At 43.1% G+C, this 22,368-nt stretch overlaps 2 protein-coding genes across 2 annotated transcripts; one reads left to right on the forward strand and one right to left on the reverse strand.

Annotated features, from left to right (window-relative positions):
• The first annotated feature begins 318 nt into the window (after positions 1-318).
• LOC140949778 (dual serine/threonine and tyrosine protein kinase-like) lies at positions 319-22,132 on the forward strand. The gene is made up of 6 exons (XM_073398914.1): positions 319-843; positions 7,052-7,395; positions 7,975-8,271; positions 10,659-12,085; positions 20,536-20,767; positions 21,305-22,132. Exons 1-6 carry the CDS (start codon positions 822-824, stop codon positions 21,764-21,766), a joined length of 2,784 nt encoding a protein of 927 aa, XP_073255015.1. The 5' UTR covers positions 319-821; the 3' UTR covers positions 21,767-22,132.
• On the reverse strand, positions 17,645-18,425 carry LOC140950724 (uncharacterized). Its single transcript, XM_073399963.1, has one exon. The coding sequence runs from the start codon at positions 18,329-18,331 to the stop codon at positions 17,645-17,647; it is 687 nt and encodes a 228-aa protein (XP_073256064.1). The 5' UTR covers positions 18,332-18,425.
• Positions 22,133-22,368: the final 236 nt, after the last annotated feature.

Consider the following 22,368-nt stretch of genomic DNA (forward strand, 5'->3'; position numbering starts at 1 on the left):
GCCCTTTCGATTCCCCGAAACACAGGATGATTCATGCTGCACTTCAAGGAAATGTTGTACTAGTGGATGGACTCTTGAATGGAGATCACAGGAAACTGGTTCTCTTTCTTGCGCGAACATTGGGCATTTTATCTTATTCATTTATTATTCATTTTTGATAATAGTCATTTAAGGATGTGAGACAATGCTATAATTTACCTAATATTAAGCTAGCTCGTTCTACTTCCTTAAAAATGATGTCTCGACCGGCCGTAGGTCGAGGGCAGTGTTAGTGTTCCATATTATTCGACAATACTTCTTCAAAGATAAATAGAGCCATCAACATGGTTTTCAAGGGGGGCATGTGATATTTTATGTTAGAAATTACTGATAAATAATTAGTTTACTGTATAAGTTCATGCCGGAAGATTGAAATCTATGTTAATAAGCTCCATTGTTCTCGGGAAGGGGCTAGTGTTCGAAACGTTAGCTTTCAAATATTTTTGCGGTGGCTGATTAACAGCGTTAACTCAGTTGATAAAGCCTATTTTCCTGTTTCACTCGGTCACAGATTCTTTTGAAACTATAAACACCTTGATATTGCTTTCAAGCAATCTTGGCGGATTTAATTGCGTGACGAGCCCACGTTAGGTCTGCAGTTTTTCTCTGTCGGTCACGCAACATTGGTTTTCGGTTTCATTTTTCCGGGAATCGACATTACTATTCAAAAACTGTGTATGGAAACGTGCTTCGGAGACTCGTATGCACAATAATCCCCTCAAGCTACGGTAGGAAATATTTCTGGGCAGATTGCTGCCAACACTTGTCAAGGTTTGATCAACATGGCGCAAGATTCTCAAGAAGGTGGGTTCCATTTCCGTGCACGATCGATCTAGACTTATAAATATCTAAGATGTTCTATTGCAAATAGCCTTTTTTCTTAGAATAGTCACAGCATCGCCCCTTCCGTATGTTCTTAGCAATATATCGGGTTGTCTATTTCGTAAAATGGTTTTTGAGTAGTTATTACAGGTTTTCTGTTTTGTTTTTATACCAACGAAATACTAATTTAATGGCGTGGGATAGAAAGAGATGCCATTGTTATGAAAAATGTTCCTAAGTAACCTGTTGCTTCGCGTAGATTGTCTTATCTATGAGGATTAAGTGTTACTTCAACAAATAACTTGCGGAAACACTAAAGCTTTTCTAACATGCTTTCTATCGGCTTGTCAGTTGGAACCTTGCGTGGACTAAATTATGGTCATTCAATTTCTTTTTCGAATACGATTAAGAAACTTATTTATTCTGATCGCATAACAAGTATTTACTACAAATGGTTTTTAATGGTAGAATATTGGACTATGATTCAGGTTCAAATACTGTATGGTGTCACAGTAAATAATGTATTTACATGTTGTATGTTAATTGTGCATTAATGTAGAGCGTACCCTCCTTTTCATTGGAATGCATTATTGTGCATATAAATGCTGAACACTGGGCAAGGCTTTGGTTCTAGAGTCAATCACTAAAATTTTAGGTGGGTGTGTGCCATAGGGACCCTGTAACTATGCCAACATTAGCCTGAGTCTAGTCTACAGTGAAACCTCAATATAATGAAGGGCCAAGGGACTGGCAAAGTATGTTTGCTCAAAGGAGGATATTTTCTGTATATTTCACTATTAATGGGGAAAAGAACATTGTCTTTTATTTTAGGACTTCGTTATAAAGAGGTTTGTTATATATTAAGCTTCCACTAGTATATCAGTATGCTAGTCCAGCCTATATCGTTACTTATTCAGCTGCATTTTGCAACCCTATTCCAGACTATGAACAACCAAATCGTTACCCTGTCCCAGACTATGTACTCTAAACTTTTAGCAATATTATTGAATGACGGTGAATAGGATATGAAGAATTCCCTGCCTTGTTTATAGACGATATTTTGCTGTGAAACGAGTAAATTCCGCTGACTGTTCAGCCATTTTGTTCTCACTTGATCACAACAACTGAACCTCGTCCCCAGGTTTTCTCAGTTAATGGTTCAATAACCTGCAACCCGGCCGCACTTTTGATGTCATTTTGGTCAACAGTCTTTGGTTATGGTGAATTATGCGTGTGGTTATAACCAATCAGAAACAGAGAAATATTTTGAATGAATAATAATAATTTTTCCTAGCACTGGACAATTGTTGTCCAGTTGTTGATTATTTTACCTTATTCTTGGAAATCATGCCTAATCTCCCTGATAGACATTTTAAATTCTGCAAGCAGAATACTGCAATGCTGACTGTACTACATGAGAATTTACTTTACAAGACATCAACACGACACCGAAAGAACTCAAAGCAGAGCAGGATTGTAACCATAGACAGCTGTTTTGCTACTATTGTAGCTTATCAGTATGGCGTAACAACCAGAGAAAGTTCTGTTGAAAAATATTCACACACTCTGATTTTAGCCCTAACCAGGGGCGGATCCAGGAATTTTTGATTGGGGGGTCCAAACTTTGGTTCGGAAAGGACTGTTCAACTTTTTTGTGCCAAATTACTTTTTCCCCACACCCCATTCCACCAGTCGCTGAGAAGGCAGAGATGACTATGAGTTTCTCAATCTGTGAACTTTTCTGGAGGGTTTCACTATCCCTGGAATTTAGTTTAGTGGCAAAATGCAACACACATTTCATTAAAAAAAAACAGCCAGTTAAAAAGTGATATACGATCCTGTCGATTTAAGAATTTTAGTCTCAAACAAGCGTCAGGTCTGATAGGGGTGCATCTGGACCCCCCAGACCCTCTCCATGGATCTGCTACTGAGGCCCTGCCAGGGTAAATTTCGACAAGTGGCATGGCCCAAACAGTAGCAACAGCGTGTAAAATGAAATCGCGACAAGAGACAACCTCCCTCGGCCAAACTGCAACAGTGACGGCAAAGCCAACAATAAGCAACAAGCATTTATAAACACCAACACAAGGCGTTTTAAAATTCAGACGGGCGACATGGGACCCCCCCCCCCCCCCCCCCTGGCAGGGCCTCGCTATTGCTAACCCAGAACTCCTAACACCCACACAATCATGCCATATCACGTGTCTTCTGCAGGGCAAGTCGATGTCTTGCAAAGAAAAATAAGGAATTGACCAAAACCAACCTCAAAAACATGGCCAGAACTGTGCAAAAATTGCAGCATATCAGGATCTATGATAGATCTACAGCCCCAAATACATGAAGTACAAACATTAACCACAAAGGACTGCAAAGGACCACAAACGAATATGCTGAAGAATGTAGGATCTATATAAATACCTCGTAAAGTCCTTTGTGGTTAACCTTTGTAATCTCCCATATGATATTATTTTAATATGACAGAACCCTAGGGGCATAGCTACCTGTATGCACGGTATGCATGTGCATACCTGAAAAGGTCTAGGCTGGTTTAAAAAATTGAATAGTAAGAAAAGCAAATAAATATAAGATGATTATTTTATTATTATTTATTATTATTTTATTATTATTATTAGATTATTATTTTGTGTTAAGCCCCGTTAGGCCCCTTACTCTCATGGGCAGCAGTTATGCAAATCTATAAGAACAAAAAAAAGTGAAAAATTTTCAACATCAGGGACTTTCCAGGGAGGTGGGCAGGTGGATTGTGAAAATTGTGTGTACCTCTCGAAAAATCCTGGCCATGCCACTGAATGTACAAAATGGTCAGGCTCTCTTAGAATAAAAGTAATTTATTTTCTCTCCAAGCGTTTAAACTCACTAGTAAAGCTATGTGCAATGAGCAACTGTGGTAGATTTTATTCAGGATCATAGGGTACTCAGGTTCATATTTAGAAAAACCATAGGATTTGTGTAATTGCGTCATTTATTGATTATTTGGTCAGTGGCTGAACAAAAAAAATGTCTCAGATTTCTACTTGACTGGTCTTGAAGGAAGCCTGGTAACCCTGTGGTGAGATCTGTAGACAAGGCTGCCCTTCATCCTTCTTTAACTCTTACTTAGGAAGGCATTTGAATGAAAACTTTAGTGTGGTGTCTATTGTAGCATTGCTGAGTTACCTTTGAAAGCAATCCCTAGGCATTCTCCGCTGTTTCCCCCCAGTCAAACCTGGACTCTACTGTGAGCTGTGATATCATCATTCCCCAGACTTTGTGCAAGCAACAAGATAAGAGAGATCACTTTAATAGTAGGCTAGCAATTCAGGAAGCACTCTAGGAACGTGGGTTTTACAACACAGTTTCTCATCTCTATAGATGTGTGGGTTTTTGGGCAAAAAAGCTCTCTACATGAGTAGTTTGTCCGTTATTTTTAAATCTACAATGTTGGTCAGGCTACGAAAAATTAATATTATATAATCATGTAAGTTTTTTTGATATTAGGGGTGATATCCCTACTGAAGGAAATTTTGTGCCCAGAACACCATTCTTTGAAGTTAGTGCCGAGTTAAGCAAATCGAAATGTTAAATTTGGAGGCTAATAGTGCAGTGGGAAAAGACAACTTTAGACGAATGGTTTGCGGTATTGCGGTATTGGGTTATTTTTGGTGCGGTGTTGCGGTAATTTTTATTTCAAAGTACGGTATTGCGGTTTTCAGAGTCCAAGCGGTTTGCGGTAAGTTTAATTTTTACGTCGCGGTAGTCGGTGAAAAAATCGTTGAGTCGCAGTGATCTGCTTCTTTTTCATGACAAGAGGATACAAATCCTAAGAGGTCTCCCTGGCTAGCCTGCGTGACCTGTGTGCACAGTCGGGGATTGTATTGCGCAAACAGTGCAGACAAATCGTATGGCTTCTAATTTCAGTTAAAACTTTTTTATCCAATGATACGTAAACATGTCGCATTATTTATGACTTCATGGACCTTGTGGGAATAGTCAGCTTGTTAACCTCCTTTATACCAATCTTATAACCACTTTCGTGCCAGTCGCCAAACAATAGAGAGCGATCCAGAGGGTCAACTAAGTGATCAGTCAGATATTCCAGCACATAGCGAGGTCAGTGAGATCGTTATAAATTGCGTAGTGTCAAAAGATAATCTATGAAGATAGTGTGGTCTAAAAACTAGTACTTGTCCTTCTTGTTGTGCATGCAGGAATATAGAATGTACTAGTATTCGTGTGTGCTTACCCTACGTAGCATAGCGGCCCGGGGATGGTGGGGGGGGGGGGGGTACTTCCTGATAAGAGGCTAATGAGGATGTGCCGCTGGATGGGGTCGCATTTTCACGACTGGATTGACTATAATGGGGTCGCATTTTCAGAGAGTTACTAGAATGGGGTCACACATTTTCTGCTTTTTTTGGGTAAGACAGTTCTTCATATTTACGGTTAGCAAAGGTACCAGAATGTTTGTATTGTAGATGAAAAGTAAAGTGTTCTTCATTCAATCTAAAACAAAGTCAATTCATAAAAATAGAAAGTAACGAAGTTGGGATCGCGAAAATTAAATATTTGTTCAAAAGTGACTAAGATGGGGTCTATAATTGGCCTCAGAATAGACCGTAATGGGGTAGGGGCTCTGAGATGCCAGCGGCACATACCAACCAAATATTAACCCAAGTACCCCCCCGCCCCCACCCCGGGCATGGCAGTTTTACACGGTTTTGTCGGCAGCACCACTGTGAGCGGCGAAGCAGCTCCTGCCCCAATCTCCTCGCCCGCGCCCCCTTTATTATTTAGCGCGCCCAACCAAAACCGCCATGCTACGCAGGCTAGTGTGTACTGTGTGCCCTTCGAATCCAAAAGGCAGCCCGGGTCGACGTTTTGAAACCCTCAACACAGAACCGAGTTAATTGTGAATCTGAAACAACCTCATAAGAGTCAACTGTTTTCCGTCCGTTTATGATCCAGGTCAGTATTATATAAAGTACAGTGTGAAAGTAATACTAGAAAGCTCCTGTTATATCATTTGAGAAAACGTATACATGCAATGAACAAAGATAAATGAGTGCGATGATCTTATGTTTATCGTACGCTTGACATCGACGCACCTTGATTTGGAAACACTGACATAAAAGTATTATTTCTTTTTGAAAGGAGGATTTGTAGTATTGACAACGTCAACTTTTTCCCATTTGTAACTGCGGTTTCGGTATTTGGTTAAATTTTGATGCGGTATTGCGGTATTCGTATCCCCCCCCCCCCCCCCTTACGTCCCCCTCATATAACGTGCAAAAAGAAGGAAAGGAGAGAACATTCGTGGCTGAATGTCTCTGTTTGTAGCTCCTGGACACAGTGAGACTCTGCCTAACCACATCTTCATTTTTACTACCGCCACATTCTTTAACCCTTTAAACCCTAAGATCAGAAATTGAATTCTCGATTGTTGCCCCTATTCATTTCCTACAGAAGTAGTGGGGAGAAGTTGATAAAATATCAAGCAAATTCATCTTGTGTGATCATGTCAGTAATTCTCATGACCACTCTGTTTTACAAAGCATTGATATTACAAGGAGAAATTTGATGCTAATCACTCTTAGGGCTTAAAGGGTTAAGACCAATGGGGTAGCCTGCGAAAACAGCCGACATTTCGCAAAGCCACCACTGGTTTCTCCGCGAAATGACGTCTGAGATTCCATACTGATGAGGTCACTACCTAGACACTGTGTAGTGCCACTGATTGGTCGTGCTGCATGGGAAATTTGCTTCATTCAATCAAAAGTACTTGCCAGATCTGGGTAGTGCTTCTGATTGGTTGAAGCTAATTTTAATCCCATCTGTATCACTACCCAGATCTGTGTAGTGACGCGTCATCAGAATGGAATATCTGCGCTCGTTTCTCAGACATCATTTCTCGGGAAAAGCCCTGGTGGCCTCGCAAAATGTCAGTTGTTTTCTCAGGCTACCAATCAGGAAATAATGTTTGTATCTGAAAACTTCATCTCAGCCCTTTGCAGAACCTGCATCGGCTCGCTGGATGGCAAGCCATTCTAGCTTTGATTTAGATCACAAAGGTTTGAGTGCGTTCGGGTGAAGCCTTCCTGGGTTAATTCAAACGTCTTTTCAGTCTTTTAATCCACTCATTTCGTATCTAACTGAAAGGGTAGTAAAAAAGGGTGAATTTTTTTCATTGCAGTCTCCAGCCTGGACACATCGTCTTCGTTTGAAGACCAGTTCAGGGACTTGACCTCGCTTATAACCTTCTTTGAGCAGTGCTCGCAGGGCACACAAGGTTTTATTGACCTGATGAGGCAGCAACTTAGTGAGAGCATAAAAACAGACCTGATTACTGACGCAGAAAAACAGCGTCTGTCGTCGTATTCCGCCAAGAAATCCACTCTGTTAGTGGTGGGTCAAACCAACAGTGGCAAGAGTTCTTTTGTGAATGAACTTCTTGGTGGTTCGTTCATGCCAACTTCTGAAGTTCCCTGTACGTCTCGCATAGTTCGTCTAAAGTATAGTGAGGAGAATTACTACCAGGTACAGTTAACAAAATTCTTGAAGCAAAGCACGGTAGCCGGCTGAAAGTTTTTAATTCCATTTCTTTGAACACCCAAACCTTAAAACAAAAGGGAACCAGCAATAGTTTCTGCAACACCCAGAAACACCCTTAATTTATAATTAGTATTTGTATCTCGCAGCGGCGCACCATGGGTAAGACAATGTGGTTAACTATGCATCCAAGAATTTTTAATTTTGACAAAATCTTCCGCCGTTAGCGGGTGTAAAAAAATTTTAACTTGATATTCGACATCTGTCCATGTTATGATCAATTGACAGCTGTAAACATAGGCTATCCGCTGACTAATGTCACATGACTGTATTGCGGGCTCAGGTGTACAACTCACTGAGGTGGCGTGTTTTTTTAGTTCTCCGCTGACCAGTCATGACATTCAATTGATCGCAGGCTCAGAAACTTTACTTCAGAAAGACATTTCGTTTAAGTTCCCTCGAGAGCTTCGCTTTTAGCCGTGGCTAAATCTATATATATGTTTATTGTCTTTGTTCGCCTGTTTTACGTTCGGTTTTCTCCCTTGTATTTACCGTTTGATACCTCAGGTGTTGAATAGCTCTCAACCTTCGGAAGGAATCCAGAAGACTCCCTTCAGTAAGAAGAAGCTCCCTAAAGAGGCGATTGAGCTGGACGAGATCAAGAGAGGCGACCCATCATGGATCAACTCTGTGGTAGAAGTGGGGCTAAACAACCCGCTCCTACAGAGCGGCCATCTGGAAGTTATTGATGCACCCGGAATGAGTGAAAACGAGTCTTTGGACAAAATCGTTAACGAGTGCATTCAGGGAGTCTTGCAGGTCATCATTTATGTTATAGATGGCAACTCATCTTTAAGATTACAGGTTAGTGTGAAATAAGGAGAGCCTCCCAGGGATTTTACACCTGGTTGAAGAGACAAAGTGGAATAAGGTTCCTTGCTAAGAAAAAAAAAAAAACGCGACGGGCGAGGCTTAAACTCCGGACCTCTAAATCCGGTGTTAAACGCTAGGCCGTAGACGCCTCCACCGGCGACATACTGCTGGAGGGTAACCCTGCGATGGACTAGAATCAAGGGGGGGGGGGGGGGGAATAGCAAAACTCCTAGGTATGCTTCATGCAAAGGCAACCGGGATAAGTTCTGTTTAGGAATTTGGCTCGGGAGAGCCTTTACCCTTACCTTACCTCCTGCCTTTATAGGTGCGGTCACACTAGTCGTCTTCCCTAAGGCTCCCCATGGGGAAATAGCTTGGGTTGGGCTCTGCATTTTGATCACTGTCATGTTTGAGGCCACACAGCGACAAATTGCCCAAGGGGAAGAAAAAACTTGGACCCGGTTTCGTGGGAAACGCCGTTGTAAACATTGAAAGGCTGACATAAATCGTAAACGGTTTCGACCATTTTTACCCTTTTAATAAAACTGCCACATCAATTACGCTTGATCACACGAGCGGTTCAGCCCTTGATTTTGAGACTGAAAAGGAAGAAAAAGAAAAGCTAATTCTTCGCTAAATTCTCGCTCAGAAGTAAAGTACGGGTTTACTAAAGTGTTGCAACGACTTTAAGAAAGGAATTCTTATAAAAAAAACATTGATTTTATAAAGAAAACTCGCGAGTGTTTCAAGATACTTTTGAATATGTTTAACGTAAAATCCTGAAAAACATTCACGGCAGTGCTCAAAATCCTGCTGAATGTTCGAACTTTGCGTAGGATTTTGCGTCAAGACGAACATAGCACGTAAACAACACATGATTTTACCACCTGATACATTTCACTTTCTCGTGATTTGTAAGGTTGAGCCGCTTTGGGTTTTATTTAACCCATAGAACTTACCTCAGGAACTGTCATGGGTAATTCTTTTGTTCTTTTTGCCGTCTCCATGGAAATTTCCCGGAGGTAATTTCACCTTCGGGAAATCGGTTAGACACCGAATTGCTTCCCCATGGGCAACAGCAATTTGCTCATGGGTAAAATCGCTAGTTTGACCGCACCTAATGCTTAGCCGCTTATCTATCCTCTTTATCGATCAAGGGAGAGGGTTTTGGCAACTGTCAGAGCAACTGTGATCATGGGAACAAACAACTCATCAGCATCAGGATCCATCAGTGCAGCAGTTCCATAATAGGGAGCTTAACCAACAACAACGGCGACGGCTACGAAAACGTCACTTAAAAAGTGAATTCGCGCTGCCTCAATCTTTATCGCGCTTATTCCATTTGGTTTAGTGCGTCAAATGTTGCAATTTTTTTTCTAGAGTTGAATCCTTAAAGACTGTCTCGAAGTGCAGGAAACGAAAACAAAGTCGTTGTCTTGTGTTCAAGTCCTCCACAAAACGTGAAATTAGGCATTTTCACCTCAAAGTCGTGCAGCGACGGCAAAGAAATGTACATAAAAGAATGATGAACGTGCAACGTTGTTGTTTTGTCAATCTAAACCTTCTGATTTTTTTACGTTCTCTTTAACGTCGCCGCCGTCTTTGCTTAAGCTCCCTAATCTCTCCTTCGTCACGCTTTACAGTTCTCACTTAGCGCCGGGCGGCTGGAGGCCTGGACCCTCCAATGACACAGTCTATTTGCTGTGGGATGGTTGGCATTTTTTACCTTCTGTATATTTTGCACCTTTTTCCTGTGAGATGGGGTCACTGAATGGGGCGTATCTCTTTTATCCGGCGAATAGCGCTATACAAAGTTTGAACAACCGGGGCCAGGTCAGTATAACTATGTGCCAAAGTATAACAGACATTAGGGCCATTTATACGAGGGAAAATAAGACGCATCTTTCATTCGACGCGTCCTAAATAAGACGCAAACTATAAACGGCACATTAAGAGGCGACTTAGCAAAGACGCATCTTATCGAAGAATGGGTGTTTGGGGCTGTTCTCAGATAAGACGCGCCTTAGCTAAATTTCAAACGAAATGTGCCGTTTATTCGGGATAGTTTGAGTCTTATTTAGGTCGCGTCCTATGTAAGATGCGTCTCATTTTTGCTCGTTTAAAAGGCCCTATTGTAGTAAAGTGAGGAAAACTCGCTGATCGACAGGTCCTCTTCACTCAAGTTCTGGTCTAAAACGGAGTATGCAATATATCTCTTAAACCTGAGATGAGGTAGCAAATTAAATGTTTTTTTTGGTCCTGGGTCCCAGTAGAAACCCACCCACCCAAATTTTCTAACTACCTCTTCTCCCACGGGAATGAACATAACACAAAATGGCTGGTGAATTGACCAATCCATTTTTTCCTTTGTGCTGAAGGAAAGAGGCTTTCTGCTCCACTTGAAGGAAAAAGTTGGCAACTTGCCCATATTCTTCGTTTGCAACAAGGTGGAGAAAGACCAAAGAGCACTAGAATTTGACCGGGGCTCCGAATCAGAAGGCGAATCCGACTCAGAAGACGATAAGCCAAGTGTGAAAGAAAAAGGAAAAGAGGATGTTGTTTTTCAAGCTCTAGCCAAGTGCCAAATGGTTCCTGAAGACGTAGCTTGGGAGGACTGTGCGTTTTTTCACGGGTTGTCGTCTAAGGAAGTAAGGAGTGCTCGTCTTAAGAAAGAAACAAACCAATTCACCGAACAGTTTGAAATTCTCAAATCCAAACTGCTTAAGTTCGCTGCCGTTGGAGTAAATTCGCATTTGAAGTCTGCCACAGAGCTTCTCTCCCAGATCCAAGACAGAGTTTTCGATTTGTTCCTGACTTGCGATTTCCAAAAACCCGTCCAAAAGGAGTTGTTCCATTTCTTGGAATTTAGGGAGCAAGAGTATGTAGAGAAAATTCGGTCGTACATAAGAAAGAACAAATCTCATTTTGCCAATATTATCAGTACGGCTATCAGTGTGAAAAGAAGCAAAATCGAAACAGACGCATATGACATGCAGTTTGACCCTATTAAAATAGGGGATGTTGTCCGTCGAAATGAAGTTGTCGAACAGTGTCGAAGACAAATCAAAGACCTGGTGCTGTTTAAAGTCATGGACATTTCCATGACTAAAGTGAGAGAGACAGTAAATGCAATCACGAAAAAAATTCGTACGTCTCTGGAAGAATCTTTCTGCGAAGTGGTAAAACAGGATGACCGTCTTGCTAATTTGGTAAAGAGACAGCTTGAATACAGCTTTCTTCAGCATTTCCATCAAGAAGACATGATACAGCATTTTGATTATGCTTTGATGAGAACAGGAATCAGAATAAGGGATGAAGCCTTCAAGGTAGTAAGCGATGTGTGGTCAGCTTTCACAGGAAGGAGGACAAAACTAGACCAAGAATGGAAGCGAAGCGTCGCTAAGGAAGTGTTAGATAGCGTTGATACCGATGCAATAGCTAACAGAATATGCTGTAAAATATCAGGTGATCTCGAAAATGGTCACAAACTTTTTCAAGTAAATCTTCACCACATGGAAATAATGTGCGCGGCTGCAGCCGAGCAGACTGATGTTCAGAAGAAGTTTGCGATAGCAAGGGCACCACATTTTGCAAGCTTAATGAGTAGCACAGCAGCACTCTATCAAACCCTGTTATCACCAGTTCCCCAGAGAGTAGCCTTGAGTAATCAACTGGGAAGGAAAGGACACAGAGGCAACGTCTATGAAGTACAGTCCAACGAGCGTCTTGTGGCCAAACAGCTTACCTGCCACAAAAAGTCAACGAAAGAAGAGTATTTGTTTGGCTTGACACGTTCTTCTAGAAGGTCAGAATTGCATTGAATCATTTAGTTAATCACTAATCAGTTAGTCCTTCATCTTGGGAAAGAAAGTTAGTTTCTTAGATTGTGATGTAGCGCCAATAAGAGAGAGAAAGAGAGAGAGAGTGGGGGCGGGAGGAGAGAGGGAAAGAGAGAAAGACAGAATTCTGGTTATACTAAGGCCCAGTAGCGCTCAAAACGTCAGTTCTATATAGTGGGCAGTTAACCCAGTGGATGAAATCAAACTTTTGAGTTCTTAATCTTGGTCACTCTTAGTGAGCCTAAGGTGGATGGATACTCAGAAAAGTCAAGTGGCCACCTAGGGTGAACTCTATATGCAAATCAGACGAATTATGAGGTGACTCCCCTCAAAAAAAGAGCGCGAAGATTTGTTCAATTAATCCAACATCAAACATACATGGGCTTTCACAGCATTTCCTGCTGGTGTAAAATAATGTAAAATTCCGAAAATAAGCCTTCGGGTCTTCTTTCTCAAAGGCCCGGGCGGGCTTTCATTCGGTGGGTGCTTATACTGCGGAAGATTTTTCTATTTTGCTTTTAGAATTTGGGAGGCATTGATTTAGCCTGCTGCGCCACAGATGGACTAAACTTCTGGTCAAGTCCGTCTGAGAAACAGACGCTGAAATCCTTGCTCTGGTCCCCGACCTGTGTACTCGGATTTGAGTACGCACCACGATTGGTATGTTTTAACAATGGAATTTTTTAAAAAAAATGCCATTGTTGATTTGCCAGTCATTTTGGGGGAGTAATTCGAAACACATTTCCGCTAATTCGTCCGTTGGGGCCCAGAACAAGGATAACAGCGCTGTTTCGCAGACGTCACTAACCTGGCGGGTTAGATTACCTAGCATTCATTTGAAGAGGATTGTAGCGTCCACTCATAGCTACTTGAAACTGTACTTTAATCAGTTGTTCACTTGCTAGTTCGTTTCTAATCTGCACATAACTTGTATTCATTCCATTCACAAATTGCACGTGAAAGAGAAAGATTCGCTGAAATAACAACAACGCGGCTATTACAAAGATGATATTGACCGAATAACCAAAAATACTGCATACTTACAAGTTATTAGGCCTTCTTAATGGAAAGGAAAACTTGTCCTAACGAAACGACAGTATAACTCCATAACAAAACATGTGCTTTTCGTGGGAAAGAGCGCCCACGATATTTTGTGTGCGGTCACCGAAGGCCACACCATATAACGTTTATTTTCTGTCTCTTACACGCTCCCCCCCGAAAGACGACTGAGGAGTCTTTCTACTTTAGCACAAACTAGTACTGAGCGTACAAAAAACTAGTCGAAACTATCCGATCAGTACAAAGTTCCTCAAAAGGTCCCTCAGTTATCTTAACCTTTCGGAACAGTTCAGACACTTCTCGGTGCCCTTCCTACACACATGAACTGGTAGCTTCAAAGAGGTTTTGGCTGCTGTTCCAAGCCACCTAATAACTGTTCTTCCAATAGACAGAGCTTCCGGACATCTCTGCGGTACGCTCCGTCCGCTGTTCTGACGACAACTTGGCGTACCATGCCTTCGCTATCAGGAAAGGTTTGCTCGACCAAGCCCTTTGGCCACTGACCCCGGGGCAAATTCTTGTCTGCAAGCAACACTAAATCTCCTACTATAAAGTTTGGCTTAGGTTGTAACCACTTCTGGCGTTCTTGGAGCGTTGGCAGATATTCCCTTGTCCACCTCTGCCAAAATTCATTTGCGAGAAGATGAACGTGCTTCCATCTGGCTTTGAATCAATCTGACTCCTCGAATAAATCTGGGGACGAAGACGGGTTTCGGCGCAACAGAAGGATATGGTTCGGCGTCAGTGCTTCCAAATCCTTTGGATCATCAGAGACCGGCGTGATTGGCCTGTCATTCAAAATCTTCTCTACTTCAATGAGGAATGTTCTCAGGGTTTCTTCGTCTACGAGGCGTTCTCCCACCATAGAATGAAGGATCCTTCTGATAGACCGTATAAGTCTCTCCCATACGCCGCCTTGGTGACTGGCCGCGGGTGGGTTAAATTTCCACTCAATTCCTCTCCTGGTCAACTTCAACTGAATCTTCTCCTGATCCCACACCTTTAAAGTGTTGACGACGTCCAATTCAGCCCCTCTAAAATTAGTACCGTTGTCACTATAGATAATACCTGGGGAGCCTCTTCTACCAACGAAGCGCAAAACGGCATTGATAAAACTGTCGGTGGAGAGGTTGTTAACTAACTCTATGTGAACTGCTCGATATCTTAAGCAAGTGAAGATGCAGCCGTAACGTTTGTTCAGAGAAGGGTCTCTCCTTGATCTTGTGTTAGGTCCTATCTTCACGTAGAGGGGCCCGAAGTAATCCAACCCAACTGCAGCAAATGGATATACGAGCCTGTGACTGTCCGAAGACACTCTAACAACTGGAAGTGGTGCTGTCACTTGTTCTCCTAACTTGGCGTTCTAACGTTTGCACACATGGCACTTGCCAAGAACTTGCTTTATCGTGGAAACTGCACTCACGATCCAATAGCGCTGCCTAATTTCGGCCAGAACTTGATAGGTTCCTACGTGTCCATTCAAGTGATGATAGTGGCGAATTATCAACTCAGACACGGGGTGCTTTGCTGGCAGTATCATCGGGTGCTTGGCATCATATGGCAAACTCGAGTGATTCAATCTTCCGCCGACACGTATGATTCCTTCATCTTCGAATGGCTTAAGTCTGGCTAGTCTGCCTTTGATTACTGTTTCACTTTTCTCATCAGCAAATAACTGTTCCTGGACGAACTTCACAATTTTCTTCTCCGCTTTGTCCACGTCATGGATCGATAAGGTTTTAGGACTATACTTCACACTTCTATCTTTGTCGTTCTGGCACTGGGACTGCATCGGTCTGTTGAAGGCTCTACATAACCACCCAACTATTCTTCTCAGTCGATCCCACGACGAATATCGTTAGAACAAAATGCTCCAGAAATCCGCATGAACTGTGGGTGCTCCAACAGTGACTTTCTCCTTTTTCACTCCTTCGTCTGTATCTAGGAGGTCTCCCAATTCCTCTGGAGGCTGCGGGGGCCAATCTTCAACTTCTCTCCACAAGAATTCTGGACCACGGCGCCACCTTTCCAGTTTTCCAGTCTCTGAGGCCTTGATCCCTCGGGAAGCATAATCCGCGGGATTGAGCTCTGATCGTACATGCCGCCACTGCCGTGGATCTGATTGTTGACGTATGACAGCTACCCGGTTTGCGACGAAGGTTACAAATCTTCGTACTTCATTGGCAATGTACTTGAGAACTATCATAGAGTCAGTCCAGTAAGTCACACTGTTAATCTTCAGTCTTCCTTCTAACTCTCTCGTTATGACCTTGTTGACTTTCGTTGCTAGAGTAGCCGCTGTCAACTCCAGCTTTGGTACTGTTACAGCACTTTTCAAGGGTTTCACGCGAGACTTCCCCTTTACGAAACAGCAATGAATTTGCCCCTGACTGTTAACAAGACGTAAATAAGAGGCTGTCCCATAACCATGCTCTTGGGATGCGTCGGCGAAATGATGAAGCTCTACATGTTTCACTTCACCGAAGTCCTTTGGCTTAAAACATCGAGGAATACTGAATCCTTGCAAGCTCATAAGCCCTTCTCTCCAACTCTTCCAACGTTCACACAATTCTCTTGGGAGCTTCTCATTCCAATCCAACTTTAGTTTGCACAATTCCTGATTCATTTCTCTTCCAGGTAAGAGTAGGGGGCTAGCGAATCCGAGCGGGTCATACACCGTTGCAATAGATGATAAGACACCTTTCCGATTCTCTGGACGCTCCTTGTCATTCACAACAAAGTCAATGGTGTCATGTTCAACATTCCAGTGGATTCCTAGTGCTCTATCTATAGGCAAACTTTCTGATTTCAAATCTAAACTCTTAATGGTGGGTGCTCTTTCCTCCACCGGGAACGCTGACAACACGCTGCGAGAATTGGAAATCCATTTTGTCAATTCAAAGCCTCCTCTCGCAAGTAACTCCTGGAGCTGCTTACTGACTTGTACTGCGCGTTCTGAATCAGCAAAGGATTTAAGCAAGTCATCTACGTAGAAATCCTTAAGCACGGCGTCAACTGCCTCTTGGGAGAAGTCTTTCTCATTATCCTTGGCCGTCTTTCTCAGGACGTATCCTGCTACGCTCGGCGAGGACTTTGCTCCAAAAATGTGCACGAGCATTTGGTAAGTCTTCGGTCCCTTTGACAGGTCACCATTCGGCCACCATAAATAACACAACGCTCCACGATCTTCTGGTGCTACGAAGACCTGGTGAAACATTCTCTTAATATCTGCCGTAACTGCAACGTCAACTACCCGGAATCTCAGGATCACTCCTATCAGGGTGCTGGTGTTTTCAGGGCCTCTCAAAAGTTGCTCATTCAAAGACGTTCCACCACTCCTTGAGGCACAATCAAACACTACCCGCGGTTCTTCGGGTTTTCTAGGATGCCACACCGCGTGATGAGGAAGGTACCATAGCGGCTTTGGGACTCTGTCATCAGGTACCCGTCGTGATGCTCCCTCGGTCAGGTACTTGTCCATTACGCTACTGTACTTTCGGTGGAAAACTGGATCCTTCCGCATCTTTCTCTCTAGCCAACTTAACCTGCTTGTGGCCGTCGACAGACTCTCAGGAAGGTCAGGCTTCTCTTGGCGAAAAGGAAGCTCAAGCTGATAGTGTCCGTTCACTAAGGTCGCTGACTGATCCATAAGTTCCTGTGCTTTACGGTCCTCAACAGACATGCCTTCCTCAGCATTGGCATCAGCTTCAACAAATTCCTCATCATACATGCGCTCTAGCTGAACGCTTAAGCTATCTTGGCCGGTGCGAGTAAAGTTTATGTGAACACGGTCCTTAACGGTTTCTCCAATCGGGCCGTGGACTGTCCACCCAAGGGGCGTCCTCACCGCAACAGGTTCGCCTTGGTCTCCTTCTTTCCGATCTAACTGCTTGTCAATCAGGTCTGGGCGATCGTTTCCTATCAAAATTGTCACTTTCTTATCTCCTGTTTCGGGTAAGCTAACGTCACAAAGATGAGGCCAACGCTTAATATCTTCGTTTGTGGCCATTTGTCGTGCTGAAACGGGAAGATTGCTTGTAGTCAAGACGTTTTCGAGTCGGAACTTTGCATCTCCTTCTAACGATTCAATTTCTAACTGGACTTCATGACCATGTCTTAGCTCCCCGTCCGCACAGTTGGTGGTGGTCATAGTATAGCTGATTGGCTTCATATCCGTTACACCTATTTCACGCGCCAAACTATCTAGACAGAGCGAGGCGTCTGAACCGCTGTCTACGAAAGCGTGTGTTATGATCTCTCTAGTGCCTCCCGGACATCTAATCTTGACTGGAACTACCTTAAAGCATACTCTGGGTCTGCCCGCTTCGAGCGCAGCAACCGTCACCAGATCCTGTTCCCTTGCACTTGCCATCGAAGGGCTGCTATCCTTCGTGTTGGGCGCTTGCACATTGCTACTGTTCGCTGAACCTTCCACCGCATTACTGCTGGGATTTCTAGGGTTCTTTTTAATAAACGCTCTCCGACGGGAAATGTAGCAGGTAGTGGTGATCCTTGCCGCAACCTGATATTCGGCAGGTGAATCCCCTACCACATTGTTTCGCAGTATGTCCTTGGTCAAGACAAAGCTTACACAGTCCACGTTGACGAACAGTCTTTAAATGGTCATTCAATGAGGCACTTCTGAACTTTCGGCACCTCCAAACATTGTGAGGTCCGGAACACTGAGCACACTTCCAAGGGGGCCTTGGTGATGTTTTCTGGCTTAGGCAGTTCTGGTCAGTTTGAGTCGCAAGGGTAGTAAAGTTGGGAGGCGGATCCTTTATCTTGTTTGGTTCCTTTTTTTCTCGGTTACCATGAGAAGAGGACCCTAATTCTTGCCCGTATCTATTGTTTATACGATCTGCAACTCTTCGAACAAATTCAACAAAGTCCGCAAAGTCCGCTCGACCTTTTCGGTTGATGAGATCTCCTGCTTTATCCACCCACTTCCTTTTCAGGCCCTCATCAGGGAGCTTTCGCATCAACGAGATTATGACATCTTCGTTGTCTAACCGACTCACGTAGTTGTGACCCATACTGGTCAGGACCCTCCTAGCATCTTCCAGTCGCCTTACAAACTCCATGAGAGTCGTCGCATCTGCTTTCCGCACTTGAATTTCTCTCAGTTTCTTCATGTGGGCTTCTACTATCATGTGAGGCTGGCCAAAGTTCTCGCTAAGAGTTCTCCAGGCTTCTGTGTACCTTTCACCCACTGTCAAATTAACACAACTCCTAATTGCTTCTTTAGCTTTGCCTGAGCACTGAGCTTAAAGGCGTGTCAGTCTTTGAGACTCATCAGACACCTGGTTCTCAATATTGTCTCTTAAGTTCGTAACGAACTCCACATACTCCAAAGGGTCTCCACTGAATTTCATCAACTCTACTTTCGGTAAGGATGGCCCTTGCTTGATTGCTTCGGCAACTGCCACTCAAGGATCAGGTTGCATGCGTGACTGCGGACTAGCTCGCTGCTCAAAAGGAGGGGCTGAATAAATGTACGTTGATGTGGATTGCTGAGGAGTGTCGGCAGGATAGAACTCGGTTGCTGATGCATCTAAACCTACAGTTCGTGGACTAAAAGACAATGTAGGCATTCCTGGTGATTGGTGCATCGACATTGGTGATGCCGCAACAGCTGTGGATGTTGCCCTTGGCAAATTAAAACGAGGTACATAACTGATAGGCGTGCTGAACTTAGTACAATTAATTGGAGCCTGGGTAGTTAAACTACTAGAACTCGTCTTGTGAATTGCAACTCTTCCTACGTTTGGACCAGAAGTCGTGACCACTGACCCTGATGTTACGTAACTCGCAGTCACCAATGATGAAAGTGAAGTTTGGGCAATATCTTGTGCTGAAGATGTTTGCATTTTTCCATTGTCAACAACTGGCTGGGATTCTGAAGAGGGTGTGGCACCACCCGTAACAGGCTGTGACAAATGCCCCTTCGCAGGAGGATAATTGGCACTATGCTCTTTTAAGTAATCATTCATCCCATCCTTCGCTTCATTCTCTTTGCCGCGCTCCAGCAATAAGTCAATTTCCCCCTGCTCCATCTTAGTTTCAGCACTCAACAGCTCTAATTTCCTGTTTAACTCTGCTTTACTTTTTTCTACTTCTTCTAATTTGCGTTCTAGTTCCTGCTTTTCCTTTAGGGTGTGCACTTCCAATTTAGCTTCTACTGCCACCCTTCTCTTCTCTTTAACACTGCTTCTATTTGACACACAACTTCTCTCGCTCTTGTCAGACCCATGGCTCAATCCAGATTCAGAAGGAGGGGTACCTACTCCCTTTTTCCTCCACTGATTTATGAGGATTTCTAACTGTAATTTCATTTCTCGTTCATTCTGATAACTGTCAATAATAAATTGTTTTTTCTCTTCATCATCTTCAAAGCTGAAGTAATTATCATGACTGACAACAAAGTTACGAAATGCTTCTTCATACCTGTAAATCTCGGCTTCCACTCCACTTATCTGTGTGCTAGGGCTTAAAATCAATTCTTGTACACAATTTCGCCGTTTCCGCAGTTCTCCAAGATACCAGTTTCGCTGACGCTTCGCATGAACCGCTTTCTCGACTCGAACTTCCAATTCATCTATTCTTTTGTTCGGCTCCCTTAATCTAACAGGCCTGGAACTACTGCCTTGTTCTACCGGATCCTCGCCATAGAAACCAAATTCCACGTTTCCACTTGTTAATGATGGCCCTACTTGCTCTAATCCACCATTCTCATCACCTTGGAACATGCGCTGAGGCGATTTCTCTGTTGGCGCCGAATCGGGAACATTTTCCTTCTGTGGAGTCACGTGAGTCGCTGCTTGCTCGTGTCCACCTTTCTTAGCACCACTTTTCGATTTCTTGCCCTTCGAATTCTTGCCAGTCATTCCGTTCCTTTAACCACAGTACTGCTTGAAATCAATAACTTCGAATGATGTAGCGTCCACTCATAGCTACTTGAAACTGTACTTTAATCAGTTGTTCACTTGCTAGTTCGTTTCTAATCTGCACATAACTTGTATTCATTCCATTCACAAATTGCACGTGAAAGAGCAAGATTCGCTGAAATAACAACAACGCGACTATTACAAAGATGATATTGACCGAATAACCGAAAATACTGCATACTTACAAGTTATTGGGCCTTCTTAATGGAAAGGAAAACTTGTCCTAACGAAACGACAGTATAACTCCATAACAAAACATGTGCTTTTCGTGGGAAAGAGCGCCCGCGATATTTTGTGTGCGGTCACCGAAGGCCACACCATATAACGTTTATTTTCTGTCTCTTACAAGGATTATAAACGGAGGGGTTTACTTTTTAACGGTATCTTCAATACTTGCTTTTGATCCTTAGGATTGAAAACGACCTGTGCACAGTTTTGAAGCCCGTTTCGTTGCTATTGGATAAACACAAGCGGATCACCGTGCTGCTACCACGAATGCGCATAGACCTGTATGATCGTCTGAACAGAGGTCACCTTCAATTTAAGGACGGTCTCAGAATGGTTCAACAGATAACGGATGCTTTTGAAAATTGCTGGAACAGAGGCCTTCACCACGTGGATTTGAGGATTTCAAATATCCTGGTAGATATTTTTTGAAATCCTAATGATTTCTTTCTTATTTTCTTTCCCTAGCTATTCCTTATCGCTAAGATTTTTTATGGTGATCTCAATATGAGAAGAATCCAATTAGCCCATGAGGACTAGGGCTGGGGAAGGAAATTTGTACTCTTTCGAGTTTTCCAGTTTTGGCTCGGCACCATCAGGTAGATATTCGGCGACCGAGACCACATCTACACGGAAAAATCGCGGACTCTGAACAGTCTTGTTGGCGCGTCTTTAAAACTGGTCTTTATTACATCTTTTTCAAGTATTGTCAGGTGTCCAATTTTAATTTTTCTTTGTTTGAGCGTCAACATGGCTGCCGTTTCATTCTTAAGGTAAACCAATATGGCCGCCGTGACGTAATGTGCAAAACTATCTGTAGATGTAAGAAAGCTTTATATTTGACGGCGACGATATTAACGACCAAAAATCTAACACAACTCAACGTTAGATACGTTGGTACAACCTCTGCGTTAAGCGCGGCTGCTTCATAACTTTCTTTTTGTTTTACGGCAGCTGGACGAAAACTTGAATGCCAAGCTAAACGTCTCCAAACCGAGAGACGATTCCATTTTGTATCCAGACGAAAAAGCTCCGTTTCACGTGCCCGACATCAACCCTGGTTTTCGTACGTTTGATCCGGCGGTAGTGTGCATCCTTGAAAACCACTGTGTGTACAGTCTTGCAGTGCTGCTCTGGCTACTGTTGGAGGAGAAATACTGCAGGCCTGACTACGCTGAGACGAGTGACGTGAAACAAGTGTACGCAGCAATCGCACAGGGAAGGGACTCTAAGAACATTTTAAGAAGGCTGGAAAAGGGTGATTTGAAGTCAGGAGGAAGGATCGAGGGGCTACACATTGTAGAGTCAACGTTTAATTTACCGAAAGACGAGTCTCTTTCCTTATGGCTAGAAAACTTCAAAGTAAAGGTCACTTCCGTGCTTTCTTCTTATGAAACTATGGAGACGACACTTTAAGAAGGTTTTGAACCAACATGGTGGTGGAAGAAAACGAATTTGGTTTTGCAGTCAAACTGCTGTGAAACAGTTACCCTTTCCCAGAATTGTCTCTTTTGTTACTGAGATCGATTAGAGGAAAAACCTGGCTGTCGCATTTTTAAACAAATAACCTAAAGAACGCTGCAAAAGTGATGCAATAGAATTTCTTACGGTATGCAGTTCAATATCCCATATCTAACTTGTAAATCGGAAATGTGCAGTAGTTTAAAAGAAATAAGAGTTGTTTTTCATGCTAAAATTTTTCGTTGCTGGAGTTGTACGCAGTCAATAGTGAACTTACGCAACAGGACGGGAGGGGATTGAAGACGGCAACCCTTGTGTGACAAGCGTGACAATAATTTCGTTTGAAATAACATTTCGCCAAACTTCATTTTCCATTAAACTGGTCTTTTTGTCAAGACCAGAAAACATTAATGTTAAGTAAAGATCACGACAAAACTCGCAAGTAATAGCAATGTCACGTTTGTCACACACAAGCGTTTTGCCGTCCTCTTCTTCGTGCCGTCCTGTTGCGTAAACTCACTAATATTTAAGAGGTGGGCAAAAAAGACTGGATACTA

Source organism: Porites lutea, chromosome 10 (assembly GCF_958299795.1).
Source record: "Porites lutea chromosome 10, jaPorLute2.1, whole genome shotgun sequence".
In the NCBI taxonomy this organism is placed as follows: Eukaryota; Metazoa; Cnidaria; class Anthozoa; order Scleractinia; family Poritidae; genus Porites; species Porites lutea.

Bases quoted from the DNA above. Each gene is read 5' to 3' on its own strand.
- LOC140949778 (XM_073398914.1), top strand. From the start codon at position 822: ATGGCGCAAGATTCTCAAGAAG. The intron at 12,086-20,535 runs GTCAGAATTGCA...TTTGATCCTTAG, and splicing joins TTGACACGTTCTTCTAGAAG to GATTGAAAACGACCTGTGCA. The intron at 20,768-21,304 runs GTAGATATTTTT...GTTTTACGGCAG, and splicing joins TGAGGATTTCAAATATCCTG to CTGGACGAAAACTTGAATGC.
- LOC140950724 (XM_073399963.1), bottom strand. From the start codon at position 18,331: ATGATAGTAGAAGCCCACATGAAGAAACTGAGAGAAATTCAAGTGCGG.